Source organism: Diceros bicornis, chromosome 15, assembly GCF_020826845.1.
Source record: "Diceros bicornis minor isolate mBicDic1 chromosome 15, mDicBic1.mat.cur, whole genome shotgun sequence".
NCBI lineage: Eukaryota > Metazoa > Chordata > Mammalia > Perissodactyla > Rhinocerotidae > Diceros > Diceros bicornis.
In genome coordinates, this window is record NC_080754.1 from 25475723 (window position 1) to 25493784 (window position 18062).

Below are 18062 nucleotides of genomic sequence, written 5' to 3' on the forward strand. Positions count from 1 at the left end.
ACAAGCGGTTGGGTGCACGCACTCCCCTGCGGCGGCCCGGGGTTCGCTGGTTCGGATCCCGGGCGCGCACCGCCGCACTGCTTTGGCGAGACATGCTGTGGCGGCGACCCATGTAAAGTGGAGGAGGATGGGCACGGATGTTAGCCCAGGGCCGTCTTCCTCTGCAAAAAAAGAGGAGGATTGGCAGATGTTAGCACAGGGCTGATCTCCTTACAAAAAAAAAAAAGGGAAAAGGGCCTGTGTACCATGAGTCAGAGTTTAGGGGGCTGGAGTGAGAATAATACTCTTTAGATGAATAAAGAGATCCTGAGATTGGGAAGTGGAGGTTTCCTGTAAGCCACGAGCATTTATCCCATGTGCCCAGGCCTCCAAATTCTCTCCTTTCTCCTGTTTCTCATTCTAGGTTCTCTCTTCCTCCTTTCATTAAAGTGCTTCATTTTCTTTCACAGTACTTGTCCTAGAATAGCTTATCAGAGTTTCTTCCCCCGCTTGCCAAGCTATTCCAGCCCCCACCCCCAGGCCCTGTTCAGTCCATCACGGCTCAGAGCTGGGTGTCCATTCATTGCCTTCACTGAGGTTTATATTGAAGGCCAATATGAGAAGTGACTAGGTAAAGAATATCTCAACCCCTGAAAAGCCACTTCTGAAGACATTGTACGTTATATTGTTTAGTGTTTCTCATGGAAAAGAGCCACATAATAAATATCTTTTAGAATTCAGTTCCAGAAATAAAAATATATAATATGTTAAAAATAAATTCATTTTATATTATATAGAGAGTGAGTGATGAGCCAGATTGCTTCTCTTTGCAACAAAGAAAGATGTTTCTGTTTTGGCCTTGAAGAAAGTTTGCTTCCCAATTATAGCATTATATAATATTTTTTCCTATTTCTATTTTAGAAGTCATATTAAATACATACCTGCAGTTCTTCTAAAAGTAGTGGTAAATATGTTACTCTTTTGATTTTTGATCACTACATATTTGCATTTCTAAAGCCCAAATTGCATTATAATTTCTCCCATTCTGTGATTCAGATCAGGATACTCTTAAGTACACGTGTGAGGGGAAAGATGATTATCATCAAATGGGTACTGCTAGGAGTCCCCAAAATGTCTTTAAGTGACTTTTTTTATTACTAAAGTAATACCCATTGATTGTAGAAAAAGGTGAAGATGCAGATAGGCAAAAAGAAAAGAATCATCTTTGATCTCCCAATCATTATTAGCATTTGGCTTTCCAAATATGACTTGCCAAATATTTTTTAATTGCACATATATATATTTTTAAAACAACATCTTTCTATGTCACTGAAGGGGAAATACAAGTAACACATTCATAGAACCCATAACCACTTGTAATTATAAGATACTGCCAGAATACTTGGACAATAGGAGCCAGGCAGAGTAAGTCAAATCAATAAAATTTATTTTTTCCAATATTAGAGGTAAGTAGTGGAATAATTCAAAATTGCTTTATAGCTCCTGATTTAATTTTTGAATTAATTTTAAAAGTCAAAATTAATTAGAAAAGTATACATTGAGAAGTCCCACCACCACCATCTTCAACCGTCCTGTTCCTTCACCTGGTTTCCTATGGTAATGACTTTTTTTTTTTTTACCTCTTTATTGAAGTATGCTTGACATGTAAAAAGTTGTACGTATTTAATGTATACAGCTTGCTGAGTTTTGGGATAAGTATACACCCATGAAGCCATCACCACCATCAAGGCCATAGACATATTCATCACCTCCCAATGTTTCCTCTCACCCCTGTTGTTATTATTATTATTATTATTATTATTATTATTATTATTATTAGTGTGGTAAGAATACAACATAAGATCTACCCTCTTAGCAAATTTTAAGTATACAAGACAGTATTGTTAGCTATAGGAACTATGCATATAGTAGATCTCCAGAACTTATCTTGCATAACTGAAACTATACCCTTTGACCATTAGTTTCTTGAGTTGGATAAAAATATATATTCCCTACACAAACGAAAGCTAGCATATTCTATACATTCTTCCACACCTTGCTTTTTTCACTTGACAGCCTGCCCAAGAGATCTTCCATGTGAAAACATAGACTGCTTTGTCATTTTTTATCACTATGCAACATTAAGTTCTGTAGATGTGCCATAGCTTAAATACTTTGTCACCTACAGACCACCTTATGCTATTACAAACAGTGCCACAATAAATAGTCATATATAGACACCATCATATACATGTGTGGATACAACTATAGGAAATTTTCCAGAATTAAAACTGCAGAGACAAAAGATAAGTACATTTTTTATTTTTATAGCTATTGTCAAGTTGCCCTCTCTAAAGATTACACCATCTTCCATTTCCATCAGTATGTTTCCCCACAGCCTCCTAATTATTTTTTATTTGAAAAATTTTGTGTGATTTTTAAGCAAATTCCATTCCAATGGTGCTGGCTTTTTAGAGTTTATATTCTCTGAACTCAAACCAACTGTTTAATATATTAATTTGAAGTAAGTATAGTCAACTCTTTATTATTTATTAACACAAAAAGGAGCCATGGCACAGATATCCACAGTGGCAGATAATTCAGTAGTAATTCAGTTCAGCTTTGAAATATATTGTGACTTTTTCCCCGTTAAATTTTCTTTCCTAATGATGTCTGCGTTAGGAAACATTAACTCACAGTTTTTAGCACAAATTGGGCTACTAGTGGAAGAAGAAGGCCAAGAATTAGAAAGAAGACAGTGTAGTATTTAAAATTTTTCCACTTTATCTATGGGATCGTAGATGATGTTTATTTTGTTCTTTTTGATATCTATCTGTCTATGTTTTAGTGTTACAATGTGCCCAGGTTACTTGTCTAAAAAATAGACTCATAGTTGCTGTTAAAATGAAAGGTCTCACACAAGTATAATATTTCATTATTTTCAGCCTGAGAAGTGTAAACCCCTAAGGAAAACAATATTGTTTTAAGTAGCAATTATATATATATATACACCCATATGTATTATTATATTATATATATAGTTATAATAGATATGGAATTATATATATAAATCAATCAATATAAATTTTAATGAAATTCCAACATATTTAAAACTGCACCTCACCATGTATCACTCAGAGAGTGGAGAAGCCACGTGTAAGTAATTGCGAGTTTACAGGGTTGTGTTGGTCTCAGTATAATCCTCTGGGTGTGGTCAGCAGTACAGAGGTGTCTGATGCAGCCTTTCTCTCCCCTTACAGCATCTTCCTCAAAGAGCTGGAGAAGTACGAGCAGCTGCCTGAGGATGTGGGACACTGCTTTGTCACCTGGGTAACCAACCTGAGATCCTTCTTCCCCCACTATCCCATGCTTCCCAGGAGTGCACCAGATGGCATTACTATTTGGTGTCTGACCTGAGTATTAGTGTCACTGCCAGTCTAACACAGGACCAGCGACGGCAGAAAGGGGTCATGAGTGGATCTGAGAGAAGCAGTCCATCCCCGAAGAGCAGAGCCCTCCTTGGGAAAAGTTTTTAGACATCATGTCCAAACTCCATCTTAAGCTCTCTAAGAACTTTCTAAAACTGAGATATCAGGAGAGAGGAAAAAGACCACCACCATTGGTAGAGGAACTAACTAGCTCGATCCAGTAGTTATTTTTACAGGATAGGGATTAGGGAATTAGAACTTTAGGAAGCTGCCTAACCTTTAGGTATATTTTCTTTCTTGATAGAGAAGAACAAACTTCTTGGGTGTCCATCCCAATTCTGACCTACAAGATGAGTGTCTAGTCATTCTCTTTCTTGGTGCTCTTGTTATGGGCTAAGTAAATGGGCTGAATGTACCAGGTTCTAATTATAAAAATAGAAACATTAGTCTCCATTAGTCTCTCCACTCCACATTATTCTGAGCTCAGGTTCGTGATATGAGTGCACATATCTCCAAGGAAGTCCACCCAGGGCACTAACTGCAACTAAACGTGGAAATCTTTCTCCAGGGTCAGAAGTTCTATTATTAGTAATGATCTAATTATAACTTTCACTCAAAGTGGGCTAATTACTTTTCAAAATGTCTTCACAATTCAGAGAGTTTATGCTTTCAACAGCCCTGTGGAACAGGCAGGACTATGATTATGTTTTAGAATTTATGGGTGGAAACATTTCAGATGAGATAGATGGTTGACTGTCCACTGACATGTAATAAATATCACAGCCATTCCCGCAACTCAAGACCTGAGTTGCTTTCTTTTCATGAGACCTTAATGTTTGCTTCTTGGCATACTTTCATTTCTTAAGGCAGGCTCAGATGCCATCTCATTTTGTGCTAATACATTTTCTACCTCTAAGTACATGAACCCATGCACAGATCACATTAATACTGATAAATAACTTATGATCTCTGGCACAGCCAATGTAGAGAAAAAACAAGATTGACCATTAAGTGAAGGGATTTTTTTTTTCATTTTGTTTCATAAAATTTGTGGGTTTACCTTACAATCAACCATAAGTGTGATTATCAGCATCTCTTAGGGATGATGAATGCCTCTTAGGTAGTATATAAACCCTAAAATTGGTTTCAGAAAAACTTTGGTGATTACATACAAATACACCTTTTGCCAAGAATTATTCCAAGGTGACTTTCTTAAGTCTCATAATCTTAATATGAGTGTAGTGCGGGAGTGAAGGGTAGACAGAGGTGTTTGTAATGTGTTGAAAGGCAGTGGTTACGACCAAGAAGCCTGAAGTCAGCTTGCGTGGGCTCTACCACTGTCTAACTGGGAATTTAAAGTCACTTAACCAACCTATGTCACAGTTTTCACATCTGTAAAATGGGGATAATAATAACAGAACTCACCACAGGGGTCTCATGAGGATCAAATGAGTTAATAAAGCACTTAGCAAAATGCTGGCATAAATGAAATCTGATATATTAACACATGTCTAGGCAGCTCTCTCAGAAGATGACATCCTAAATATTGTATAGGCACCAAGATAAGCAGCATTTCAAGAATGGGAAAAGTACTTGGTGGCCAAAATACACGTACCTTTCCCAGTGGAGAGGGTGTTTAGCACTAACCCAGAGGGTCCTGAGGGAAATAGGAAATGAATTTTCACAAAGCCATTAGGTTCTTGAAGTAACAATCCGGTTAGGGATCATTGTTCAGACCCTGCCCCAAAGGGCCATCCTGCTTTCCTTTCCCTCTATCATTGCTTCAGGGAAGTTGGGGATGATGGCATGGTCGCTTGACATGCCCTACAAACTCCCCCCATGGAGACATTTGATATCTACCTCTGAGATCATACATCATTTTCATTCTTTGATTTTTGTTTTTAGAACAAATGCTGTCATTTTTTAAAACGAGAAGCACAAAAAAGGGGAATAATCTTTAAAGAAATTCTGCATGGCTTCAGAATACATTGTGATATGTGAACTGGTTTTTCTGAGTCTTTCTAGCACAGACTAGTATTAAATTGAGCTTCCTTTCAGCAAGCTGTCTCCACCTGCTGATAGGAGAAGAGCCTCTTGAAGGTCATTAGGGGAGCCAGGGCCAGATGAGCCAGAACATTTGCACAGATAATCCAGGCACCAATATCTGAGGGTTTAACTGTGCAGCTTTTGCTGGGCCCTTCAGGCACAGTGGACAGAAGGGGGCCACTAATGGGTGCTTATCTATCATTGTCTTTTTTCTTTTTAGGCAGACAAGTTTCAGATGTATGTCACCTATTGTAAGAACAAGCCTGATTCTAACCAGCTGATCCTGGAGCATGCCGGCACCTTCTTTGATGTAAGCTCTGGTTTTCCGTTCTTGAGCCTTTGAGGAGCAGGTGGAAATGCTTCTCTGCTTTGGAATAGGGGATTTTTAATTATCCTTTGTTCCTCCTTTTTCTTTACTGGCCACTCTAAACCTTTATCTCATGGATAAGCTTGGAGAAAAACAAAAGCAGTGTTTGTGTTTTGTTTTACCCCATCCCATCTCAAGTGCTATGATTTTGGACAAGGCATATTTGTCTCCACGCCTCAACAGCAAACCTAGCTGGCCATAAATCTCCTGTTTAGAGGAGGCCTACTATGATGCAGGTGTTGATTAAAATGTTTCACTTCTGCCTCGTGTACAGCTCCCTCAAATGTAGGGGTTCTCAAAGTGTGGTCCTCAGACCAGCCACACCAGGATCACCTGAGAACTTATTAGGAATCCGTATTTTTGGACCCCCTCCCCTCCAGATCTATTGATTCAGAATCTCTAAAGGTGGAGCCCAACAATCTGAGTTTTAAGAAGCCCTCTAGGTGACTGATTCCCACTCAAGTTTGAGAATCACAGCTCTAATGCGGTTGTGTCAGCCTTGGCCACACATTGGAATCACCTGGGGAGCTTGGAAAAGTACTGATTCCCGGGTCCCGCTCCTGATCTTCTGATACGACTGGCTGGATTTGGCCTGGGCGTTGAGGGTTTTTAAAGTTTCCGGGTGAGAGTGGTGTGCAGCCGAGTTGAACACTTCTGCTGTGAGGAGGCGGGGGAAGAGGCAGGGCCGATGTGACTTGTCAGGTGCTTTGGTTTTGAATGAGGATCCAGTCCTGTTGGTGAATGAGGATGTGAGTCCATGTAGTGCTGGTCCCCAGAGAGTGACCTATTGGCTCTAACATGAACAGAATCAAATGGGTCACTGCAGCATGCAGGGATGAGCAAGAAGAAGAGAAGAAATGAGGGAATAAAAGGAAGTTCAGTGGGAGACAGACTGTAGCAGTGATGGCCATTCTGGTAGTCATATCAGAAGCCACAGAAACTTGAAATTCAGAAATTTTTAATGTCTGTCAGTCTATCTATCTGTCTGCCAACCTGCTTTCATTCCTTCCATAAATATTTGAATGTCTGCTGTATTCAAGATAGTGTGTGAGGCTCCATAGGGAAGACACTTAAATATGGTTCCCGTACTCAAGTTTACAAAATAAACCTTCTCTGAGCATCCTTGTAGGCTGACACTGCTGTAACAGAAATGATTTTACAAGTATCTTGTTGCTCACTGTGAAGGAACGACTCTTGAACGGTAGAAAACCAGATGAGAGAAAGCAAAATGACTTTTTAAATGGAGCATTAATATGAAAATTGTCCTAAGTGTCCCAAACTGGAATTTCTGAGGTTAGATTTGGTAAAACAGAAAATCCAAGAAAAATACTACTCTAACTTGGTATCAGAATTTATTAGATGCTCTATACCACTATTATCTTTACTTAATAATGTATTTCCCTTCAAATGTTTCTGGTTGACTATTCATCAACAGTATCCAGAAGGGTCTTTTTGAAGTTTTAAATGCATTATGCCCTGTCTTCCACTTAGCATTTTTCTAAACATGTGTGTCCTGTGATCTGAGCATGCCTCAGACTCCTGCTTCCTTATCTTTGCTCATGCTGTTCTCTCTGCCTGAGAGAATTGTGCCCCAGCATGCAGGCAAGCAAGCATGAGCACGTGCACACATGTAGACACACACAGAGTCACTCTTCAAGATTCTTTCTAGCCTTTAAAGGTCAAATGTTGCTTCCTGCATGAATCCTTCCCTTTCTCTCTGCATGCATTATACTTTGTATTCTGTTATAGCATTTGTAACGATTTGCCTTTTGGCAAGTTAACAATGTACCTTTCTATTACACACACCTCCCCCCACCTGAGCCCCTTGAGGACAGTTTTCCTGGCTCACTTTGTACACATCACAGTGTTTGGTGCTCAACTGTATTTTCCTTTAGTCCTACATTCCTCACATCCCTGTTTCTAGCCAATTTCTAGGCTTTGATAAGTCAGATATACCCCAAATTTCCCACCCTACCCCCATTTCCAACATAGGGCCTGATGAGGGAAGGCCAATGGAAGCCAGAAATCCAGTCCAGTACAGTTGGCCTGGGGATGGGCAGAGAGAGCGTTAAATTCTCCTGATTATTCCCACAGCTTTCCAGAAAGCATAATCTTTGTAGGCTTTTTTCCATTCCATCAGAAGAGTTTTCTGATGCTCTACACTTGGAAACCATCTGGTTTAGGCCCTCATTCTATAAAAGCGATAAACCCTCAATAAAAGCAGGCTCTTATTATCCATTAGTGTAGAAAACACAGAAAATTGAAGTCCCAGATAGGCCCACACATTCACATAACCTAGAATATTTTGCTCTAAATGTAAGAACTGTGAGGCTGTGGTGTGTGATGCCGTGTTGATTACTAAGCTTGGTTTGAGTGACCTAGCCACTGGAGGCAGCTGCTTCCTCACTGCTCCACATGCAGCCTCCCAGAGGTGGGCATCTTGTCAGCGAGGGAAGAGATTCCAAGGTGCGTTATTGCCTGGCTCTTTTGCCAAAGCCCCCAAATAACTCACAGAGTTCATTTGCCCAGAGAGAGTCAAGCTGCCAACTCTTTGCCCATCCTCCTTAACAAGTCCTGCTATAATGACACGCCTCTAGGGAAGAGGCAAATGAGCGAGAAAATTGCTACTTTCTGGGAGAGTTGGTGGGAAATGGCATAATATTTTTATTATTCCCTCTTCACCCTCCTCCATGGCGCATAGCAAGTGCTATCTTGTCTACTTGAACGTGTTTCTTGTATTCCTCCCTGTGCTTTGTTCTCGCTAATCCTCGCTTACAGCAAAAGCCCCTACATTACACACCTGGAGATATAGATATAGATTATATATATATTTAAAAAGTACAATTCACTGGTTTTAGTATATTCACAGACATGTGCACCCATCCCCACAGTCAATTTTAGAACATTTTCATCACTTCAAAAAGCAGCCCCACACCCTTTAGCTGTCTCCCCCCAATACTATTCTCCCCCCTAATCCCCAGCCCTAAACAACTAATGATCTATTTTCTATCTCTATAGATTTGCCTATTCTGGACATTTCATTAAAATGGAATCATGTAATACATGTTCTTTTGGGACTGACTTCTTTCACTCAGCGTAATGTTTTCAAGGTTCATCTATGTTGTAGCTTGTCCCAGTGCTTCATTCCTTTTTATGGCCCAATAATATTCCATTATATGTTTAGAACACACTTTGTTTTTCCATTCATCAATTGATACATATTTGAGCTATGTCCACCTTTTGACTATCATTAAAATGCTGCTGTAAATATTGTATGCAAGTTTTTGTGTGCGCATATGTTTTCAGTTCTCTTGGGTGTATAGCTAGGAGTGGAATTGCTGGGTCGTATGGTAACTATGTGTTTATACACTTGGGCTCTTGCAATAACCTCCTAACTGGTCTCTCTGTCTCTATTTCCCAACCTCCACCCCTATGTTGCTTTTAGGCTTATATTACTCTTTCTGAAACATTGCTTTCACCATGTTTTATTCTATTTTAAGATCTATAATACTTTACCATTGAGAAGCTCACTATCAAATCCTAATTCTTTCTTCTAGATCAACCTATCAGTGACCTAGCTACATCTTGCTTATCTAACTGTATTTTTCACTTTTTCTAGACTCTAGGTATGCATCTTCTGTACCATTCAGACATGGTCCTCATTATCATCTAAATACACTATGATTATTTCGGCCTCTGCATTTTGTTTTATATGTTTCCCCTTTATAGACTGCCATTCCTCCAGCTTTCCACTTCACCACTCCTTACCCATCCTCTAAGCCCCAGCTGAAGGCTTTATCTACTGAACCGTTAACGGCCACTCCTGGGTCCAGTGATTCCTCTCTGTTCTCACTGGCAACAACCAATGAGAATACCTTCTCTTGTCCTTTGTTGCTCTCAATTTTATGTGTGTGAGTATTCTCAGCTGGCTAGAATATAATAAGGTACTTGATGGAAGGGACTAAAATGTACCCTTCTCTAACCTTCATAACACCTAGACCTTGGGGAGTGGAAGACCATTTTCAGAGTAGGATAGAGAATGGACTAAAATGAGAGACTAGAGGCACAAATAGCAGTTGGAGGCCATGGTCTTAGCCTGGGCATGAACAATGTGGGTGATGCTGGTGAACATGGAGAGGAAAGCCTTGTCGCCAGGGATAACAGAAAAAAACAACTAAAAATGACTCCATGGTTTCCAGCTCATGAGACCTGAAGAATGAGGGAGGTGGCATTGATCACAATGGAAAAGTTATCAGGAATAAGATGGTGCTTCTAAGTTGGGATGTGTTCAATTTGAAGAGAGGAGAGGTGGTAAAAGAGAGAAGTCCTGGTGCTGTTTTACAGAGACTGCGGGCAAGTGGAGATTCAGGAGCCATCAGAATAGAAATTAGAGCCTCGCGCTCTGCCTTCCATTATTCTCATCCTCCCCCCATCCGCCTTTTATTTCCTCCATTCTGGGTTTATTTCCTTTTACTTCTGCTCCTTCACCTCTCCTTTACCCTTCTGTCTGTTATTTATCTCCTCACTCCCTTTTTCTACATTTATCTTTCTCCATTTTCTTCTTAATTTCCATTTCTGCTTCACACATCTGCTTTCTTTTCCTAAAGCTTCTCCCCTTTCGACATCTCTCCTTTTTTCTATTTATATATGCATCTTGGTCTCTCTTGTTTCACTTTCTACTCCCTTCTCCCCATCAAAGGACAGTTCCTCATAGTTGTCTACCCTTTTTTTGTTTCTCCTCGCATCTTGCCCCACCTGCCTCCTCCCAGAACACACACCTACACGTCCCCTCTGTCTAATGTACATGTCCCCTCTGTGTCTAATCGTGCCCGTTTTCATCCCTGTAGGAGATACAGCAGCGGCACGGTCTGGCCAACTCCATCTCTTCCTACCTAATTAAGCCCGTCCAGAGGATCACCAAGTACCAACTGCTCCTGAAGGTACCTCCCCTCCCCTGTGTGTCACCCCCTACCACACTACTCAGCAGGCCAGGGAGTCCCAGCTTTGCACAAGGATGGGAAAGCTTCCACCTGAAGAGCTTTCCTCTACCTAGAGCACAACTTCAGAGATGAGCCCGTGCTGCCATTGCTGGCTCCAGACTGCACATCCTAGCCTATGAAATTCAAGATGCTGATTTGTTAGGGGAAAGAGGAAAAGTGGGAGCAGGAACAAGTTGTGACTATTTTCACACCCTTCCGCTGCACAACTTACAGTGATTGCCACCCCAGGCACTGGTTGGTACTTAGAGCCTCTCTGTCCTTCCCTCCTGGGACAGATTCCTCCTGGTAACCCCTGCTTCTGACAGGATCAGGGGTCAAGGTCTTAGGGACAGTCTACATGGGCAGTAGACGCCCAGGGCAGCACCTACCATTGCCTCAATCTCTATTTGTCGAGACTATGATGTTTTTGAGAGAAAATAGTCAAAGAGTACATATTAAAACACAATGACACTCTTGTGTCTGTAGGATCCCATATGTTAGGGATTCTTCTGGAGCCAACGAAGAGATTTGGATTTTCTCCAAAATCTTTTCTTTAAAAGTCAAATAATCAAATTATGTAAAATACTAAATAATTTGGGCAGATTCTTTTGAGAGAAAGATACACTGACAGTCTGAAAATATGACATTTCCCCAGAAAGCCTGGGAAATCGATACAGGCAGTTATGTAACCCCTGTCTATATTAATTCTTAAGGCATAAGGGTGGAGTTTTCCCTAAGCTTGAATATTTTGCTGGTTGCTCCTCGAATGCAAAGTAGAGAGGGATAGTGAGAGGCATGTTATTAGTAGTATAGCTCCAGAGAAAATCTGATAAAATTCAGCTCATGTTTAGAGACACTTACAGAATCTCACATATTCTAGCTTCACTAGACCTGAAAACTAGTCTAGTTTCAAATCTAGGTTTCTAGTGACTTGCAGTATGCCCATCATGCTGGCCCATCGGATCTCACTGGCTTAGTGCTTGTGGTTCCGTGGTGAGAAGGGTGGGGGCAGCAGTGAGCCTGTGCCCTGGCCTCTCTGCCCCGCTCTCTGTCAGGGCAGGGGTCTTCTGACCATCCCTTCCCTTCAGCCTCCTTCCTCCAAGCTTCTCCTTCCTTATCTCCAAGAGGAGACTGTGGGCTTCTGCTTCCAGGCACTCAAGTCTTCCAACCCTGCAGAAATGCCTTAGAGAATTACACCGCGGCATCGTGCCCTTGGCCTTGATCCAGGGCTAGTGTGAGAAGTAACAGTGTGCAGAACATCACGACTATTTTGGCAGAACCGCTTTTGAAGATGTCATCCTCTTTGTTTTTTGAAGTTTCTTATAAAAGACTCACAGAAATTCTCATAAGATCTCAGAGTAGAGCCTGGGGAGTTCTTTCCTGAAAAATTGGTGTGCTTTCTACCTTTAAATCTTAAGAGCTTTAGGTCCTTCTTTGTGCCTTTGACTATCAGATAGTTAGCGTTGAGTTCTCTGGTTACTTACAGTACAGTCCTGCATCGCTTAAGGATGGGGATAAGTTCTGAGAAATGCATCATTAGGCGATTTTGTCATTGTGCAAACATCATAGAGTGTGCTTACACAAACCTAGATGGTGGAGGCTACTACACACCTAGGCTATATGGTACTAATCTTATGGGACCACCATCAAATATGCGGTTCATCGTTGACCGAGACGTCGTTATGCAGCGCATGACTTTAGTTTCTCCTTAGCCCAGATTTCTGTGTATAATTATCTTCTCCTTCCCTATCCCTCTTAATGCTTGACCTTTCTAGATGATTTTTCTTTTACCAAAAGATTTTTTAAATTTTATTTCTCTGGTTTTTTAATTTAAGTATCCCAAAGCCTTTTCAGGAATTGGTTGGATTGTAAATTAGAAAACAAAAAGCCAACTTGCCCACTACCGGTGTCTTAAATCAAGTAAAATGCAGTTCTAAAGGAAATAGAGCTTTTCACCTCTCCCTGTTAATCCCGTAAGGCTGAGGTTCCTGGGATTAATTGCATGACACAGACAAATGAGAGAAGTAGAGGATGGGTAGGCTGTCCTGTGTTTTGGTTTAGACAGGTGGAGGGGTGGGGTCTGGGCCTTCATTCTGTGATTAAATGTTTTAGGAAGAAGTGACTGTGCAGGTAACTAAGAAGGGGAAAAATGAAGTAATTGGAATTTGATTATAGGGCAAGTTATAAAATTATTGGAAAAAAGACAAGGGAATTTTGGCCTCTTTTAAATGTGCTGCTAGCAGAGTACCTGCTGAGTAAAAGGAAAATAGCTTGCTGAGCTTTTACTATAAATAAATAATATGGGATTTATTTTCTCATTAAAGTCAATTTTACTCCAAATAAATTGATATTTAATTATCAGTATCTTCCGGGGTTCCTCAGTTTAGGTGTTGCATGAAAGTAAAAACTATATGTCAAAGTATTCAATATTCTCCGTGTAAATCTGCTACAGCTGTCCTTTTGGAGTCTAAATTAAGCGTGGAGTCCTCTCCTGATCATAAATTATAGCAAGGATCTGAGAACTTATTGGCTTTGCTGGTAGATTGAGAGACTTGCCAAATTGCTTTGGGGGGCTTAAACTAATTGGTGTTTTATGTTGCAAACTGAAGCATATTTCTTATTTCTCTCTTATGTTTCTGCTTCAGGAGTTCCTTTGATGATGTATGAGAACAAGGTTGGGAGGGTTAAAATTAGGAAGGCGGTGGGGAGAATCAGAGAACTTCAGGTTGGCAGAAGTAAATGCAGCTTTCTGAACAATGATGCCATTATACTACCAGAACCAAGCAGAGCTGAGAACTGATCACTTCTACCTTCCAAACATGTGCTCTGGGCAGTTCACCTCTTCTTTAGACAAGCAAAGCTCCCTTGTTCATATGGGAATGTATTTAAGATAACACAAAGGATTGGATTTTTATATCAGATGCCCACGAATCAGATAGCTTACCAAGTATAAGCTTTACTAATAATTTCAAGGATACAAATAATTCCAAAGCAGAGGTAAAACAGAAGTCCAGGACCACCAACAGTTCCAAGACCTTTCTTGCAGCATCAGGATGTTCTGTGTCCCAGATTAACGTACAAGGTCATCTAAATGATGTATGTTGCATCATATCACTTACCCTGAAGAGATCCATTTTGGTTATGCAATGTACTCACTTTTTACTTAGATAGTTGCATAGCTTATGTGATACTTTCCAGGGAGCAAACCCCCTAAAGCCACAGATTCCAGGTTTGTTTATCATAAGAAGTCCTAGACAGGCCAGATATATCCTACTAAAAGCATTCTATAGATAAGGACTCTCCTGCTAGCAAGTACCATTAGTTTATTTGCCAAGAGATCTGTCATTAACGTATTAATGTTTGATCTGGTCAACTTCTTTCTTTCCTGGAAGTAAATTCCCATCCATTCATCCCCTGCCCCCTGCTCCCCTTGCAGTGACAAAGTGAGCAAGGTACAATAACCCTGACAGGGAAAATGAAAGCCAGCATCCCTCTGGTTTGGGCAAAATCATTCCAAATGGTCTTTATGATTCCTGAGATAGTTGGAAGTTATCTTTTCTCCATCAACCAGATACTATGTGTCTTTTATGGAGATGGTCTAGTCTCCAATGAGAAAGTAGAAAAGGGAGGGCATGGTCTGGGGAGTCTCAGTGTGGTGGGGGACATGGGGGAGACATTGTTGGCATGATGGATGGAGTACTGGACTTGGATCCAAAAGACCTAGATTCAAGCCCCTACATGAACTCCAATGAATTCTATAGTCTGGAGGAAATCTCTATCTCTCTTAATCACGGTTTCCTCATTTGACAATGAAAGAACTAGTCCAGAATCCCATCTGTTGGCCCCAGGTTAGGAACTCCTGATCCATATGATCTAAAAAATCTTTTATCCTTCTGAAATGCTGTAAACCTATAATGTCTATAACCCCAGGTTGCTCCCAGTATGGTAGAAGTCAGCATTCAGGCGATAGAAGCATGTAATAAAAGTGGTGCTAGCAGTAGGTGTGCAGCGTGACATATGAGTGCCGTGCATCATTGCAGACCCATTGTCTCCTCTTGATGATTCCACAGTGCTGCACCTCTGTTCATGTGCTTTGCCAGGGGCATTTCCTTCTCCAGGAGGGCAGTCAAATGACAGAAAATGCCCTACTTGCTGACTTAGAGTGCTGGCCATTTGGAAGTTGGGTTGAATTGAGTTAGTTTGGATTGAATTGAGCTGAGGAAGCTCAGTCTAGGAAAAAAATAGAGGTTGAATTCTTTGGAAATAACCTCCCACCCCACCCACTTTCTTTATAGCTTAGAGGGAACCATTACAAAGAATGAAGCTGGTGTATAATTGCCTTGCTGGGTTAGGTGTGGGAGGGTGGGGAAGCTGGGGAAATGGTTCTAATTGTGTCTGGACTTTTTTCCCAGGAACTCTTAACTTGCTGTGAAGAAGGGAAAGGGGAGCTCAAGGATGGCCTGGAGGTGATGCTCAGTGTTCCAAAGAAAGCCAATGACGCCATGCATGTCAGCATGCTGGAAGGTAGCTGTCCTCCCAGCCTCCCTGGAGGAGCCCCCTCCTTTCCTAAGACCAGGGTGCTCATGGGAGGGAAGTGGCATGAAATCAGGCAAGGGGCAAGCTAGAGGAGAGGTGAAATGGCAAGTTGTTACATAGGTCCTCGGAGGTGTGAGGGGAGCTCCACCGGGGCCAGCTCGGCTAACATCGCCTCCAGGTAGGACCAGGCCTAGGCTGTTTCAGGTACGTGGACAGTTTGCTGCCTGTGAGGTGGTCTAGGACAGGCCATCATCCTTACTATAAACGTGCTAGAGCCCTGACCCACAGCAGTCCTGTTCTCTGCACAGCATCTGCATTGCATTTGTCATCAGAAGAAGTAGAAATCTTGTGCATGCACACACACATACACACACACACAACATCATCAGCCTTATGCCCTTCTTTTTTTTATTGTAAAAAATATCTATAACATAAAGTTTACCATTCTAACCATTTTTAAACGTACTATTCAGTGGCATTAAGTACATTCACATTGGTGTGCAACCACCCTTATGCTCTTCCTAGCACTGAGAAAAGTCCAGCCAGGTAAACCTGATAGGACTCCACCGAAGCACATTCAGTTTACTGGAACCATGTTCTTGGGGCCCAGAAACCCAGTATAGTGAGACTCCCGTAAAGTGCTCTTAACACCACAAAACAGATGGGCAAAGCAGCCATATTGGGTGGAAGTCGTTAGGTGAGTTAAGACTTAACATCCCAGTCCTGGGCTGGCAAACAGGTATTAAGGGAGCTAAGTGTACTCTGTTGTAAATATGTAAACCTGTGGGCTGTTTTTTCTCTTCTGGGCTCTATCTCCCCCATCACCTCCCCTCCCATCCCACCCCCATCTAAAAGACTTGGCTGGTCTCAGTACTTCCTGGGCCACCCTTAGCCCAGGAAGCCCCAATTTTTCATTCAAAGGAGCCCTGGTTACCTTCTCCAGACTGAGCACTGACCATATGAATGTTTTCCTGTTGTCACAATTTCTCCACTGCTTTCTTTGCTGTTACCCCCACCCCCACCCCAGGTGTCCTCCTCTGTAAGTTCCCTTCTCCTCCAGCCTGTCCCTGATCTGTATTCCAGATCCAGCTACTCCAAGCATGGTCTGTGGACCAGCAGCAACAGCACCTGGGAGCTTGTGAGAGTGCAAATGTGTGGGCTCCACCACACACCTACTGAATCCCAATCTCTTGGGGGGCTGAGGGGTGGGCAGGAATCTGTGGTTTCACAAGCTTTCAAGGTGAGTCTTATGTACACTAAAGTTTCAGAACCTCTGTCAAAGGTTTAAAGTGGTATAAATATAAACTGTTGAAGGCTTGTGCACCACACTGTACAGAAGCAATCAAAGGGAAAAGTCCTACAAATGGAATATAAGAAAGAAAGCCACGACAAATAAAGTGGAGTCAAGGACACTCAATCAGGCAGTGTTTGTCCTCAGCCCCTCTCCGAGCTCCGAGTCAGGGACAGTGGGGAGCTGTGGAGGAAGAAGGAGATGGAGTTTGCCCTTGCAGGAAGTCCCAGGCTAACAGTGGGGCTGGAGGAGGTTCATAGGACCTTGGCAGGAGATTCCACTAATACCGGTTGTGTAGAGGAGACCTAGTGCAGGAAGGGGGATCTGATTACAGTTCCACAGAGCTGCCCACTCAGGTGTCCAGAAGTCTCAGGAATCAGCGGAGAGAGAAAAGCACTGTGGTAGCTGAGGGTTCCCAGATAGGGAAGCCTTTCTCCAAGGGGGGAGTGGAACATGGCGCCCCGAATGTGGCATAGAGAAACTCCACAGGGTGGACATGGGTGTTTTTCAGGATTCGACGAGAACCTGGACGTGCAGGGGGAGCTGATTCTCCAGGATGCCTTTCAAGTGTGGGACCCGAAGTCGCTGATCCGGAAGGGACGGGAGCGGCACCTGTTCCTCTTTGAGATCTCCTTGGTTTTTAGCAAGGAGATCAAAGATTCTTCAGGACACACGAAATATGTTTACAAGAACAAGCTACTGGTAGGTGGGGCCGGTGGGGCAACACCAGACTCCCTGTTTTCGTGGAGCCCTTGGGCAGGAAGGGGTCGCGAACGCTCAGCTCCTCTCTCCCCCTGGCGCCACACCAAAACCATCCTGGACAAATGAAAGTGCCTCCTATTTGGAAAGCGCCCCCCTCAACTTCCCCTTCTGCATTTTAGAGTTCACACGTCTTCTTCCTGTTTGCTTTTAGCACTTCCCTCTTCACCTTCCCTCCCTGCTACCTGCTAACCAGGCACGTGCCTGTAAGTCCTTCCATCCTGGGTAGATGAACAGAACCTCCAGTCTGTTGAAGTTTGATTGACAGAGCCCCTCCCTCGGTCCTCTCCTCTTTGTTGCCTTCCCTTCCCACCCCAGCCCTAAGTTTCCCCACTGCCCTCCCCTTCCCCGCCTCTCACAGGCATTTCCTGTCTACAGACCTCAGAGCTGGGTGTGACCGAGCACGTGGAGGGTGATCCCTGCAAATTTGCCTTGTGGTCCGGGCGCACCCCGTCCTCAGACAATAAAACAGTGCTGAAAGTAAGTACTGCTCTCTGCTGGGCACAAGACCAGCGTTGGGGTAGCAGAGGTGGGGTGGAGGGATGTGGGCACATTATACCTAAAGGCTGGGGCCTGGAGACTCCACTGAGCCACTGGGCCTCTCTTGGGAAGGCAGCATCACATGGGTATTGAGAAGCAAATTCTATCGTGATAGTAGACTGGAAATCTTGAAGACC

The 18062-nt window shown here is 42.5% G+C and overlaps 1 protein-coding gene across 5 annotated transcripts in view; it reads left to right on the top strand.

The window, feature by feature from the left end:
* Positions 1-18062, top strand: part of KALRN (kalirin RhoGEF kinase) — a 633650-nt gene that overhangs the window by 404550 nt on the left and 211038 nt on the right. For all 5 annotated transcript variants that reach the window (XM_058555948.1, XM_058555950.1, XM_058555937.1 and 2 more), the window contains exons 26-31: positions 3240-3309; positions 5674-5763; positions 10668-10760; positions 15212-15323; positions 17138-17328; positions 17764-17865. In XM_058555948.1, the coding sequence (XP_058411931.1) occupies positions 3240-3309; positions 5674-5763; positions 10668-10760; positions 15212-15323; positions 17138-17328; positions 17764-17865 (658 nt within the window). The remainder of the gene's footprint in view (positions 1-3239; positions 3310-5673; positions 5764-10667; positions 10761-15211; positions 15324-17137; positions 17329-17763; positions 17866-18062) is intronic.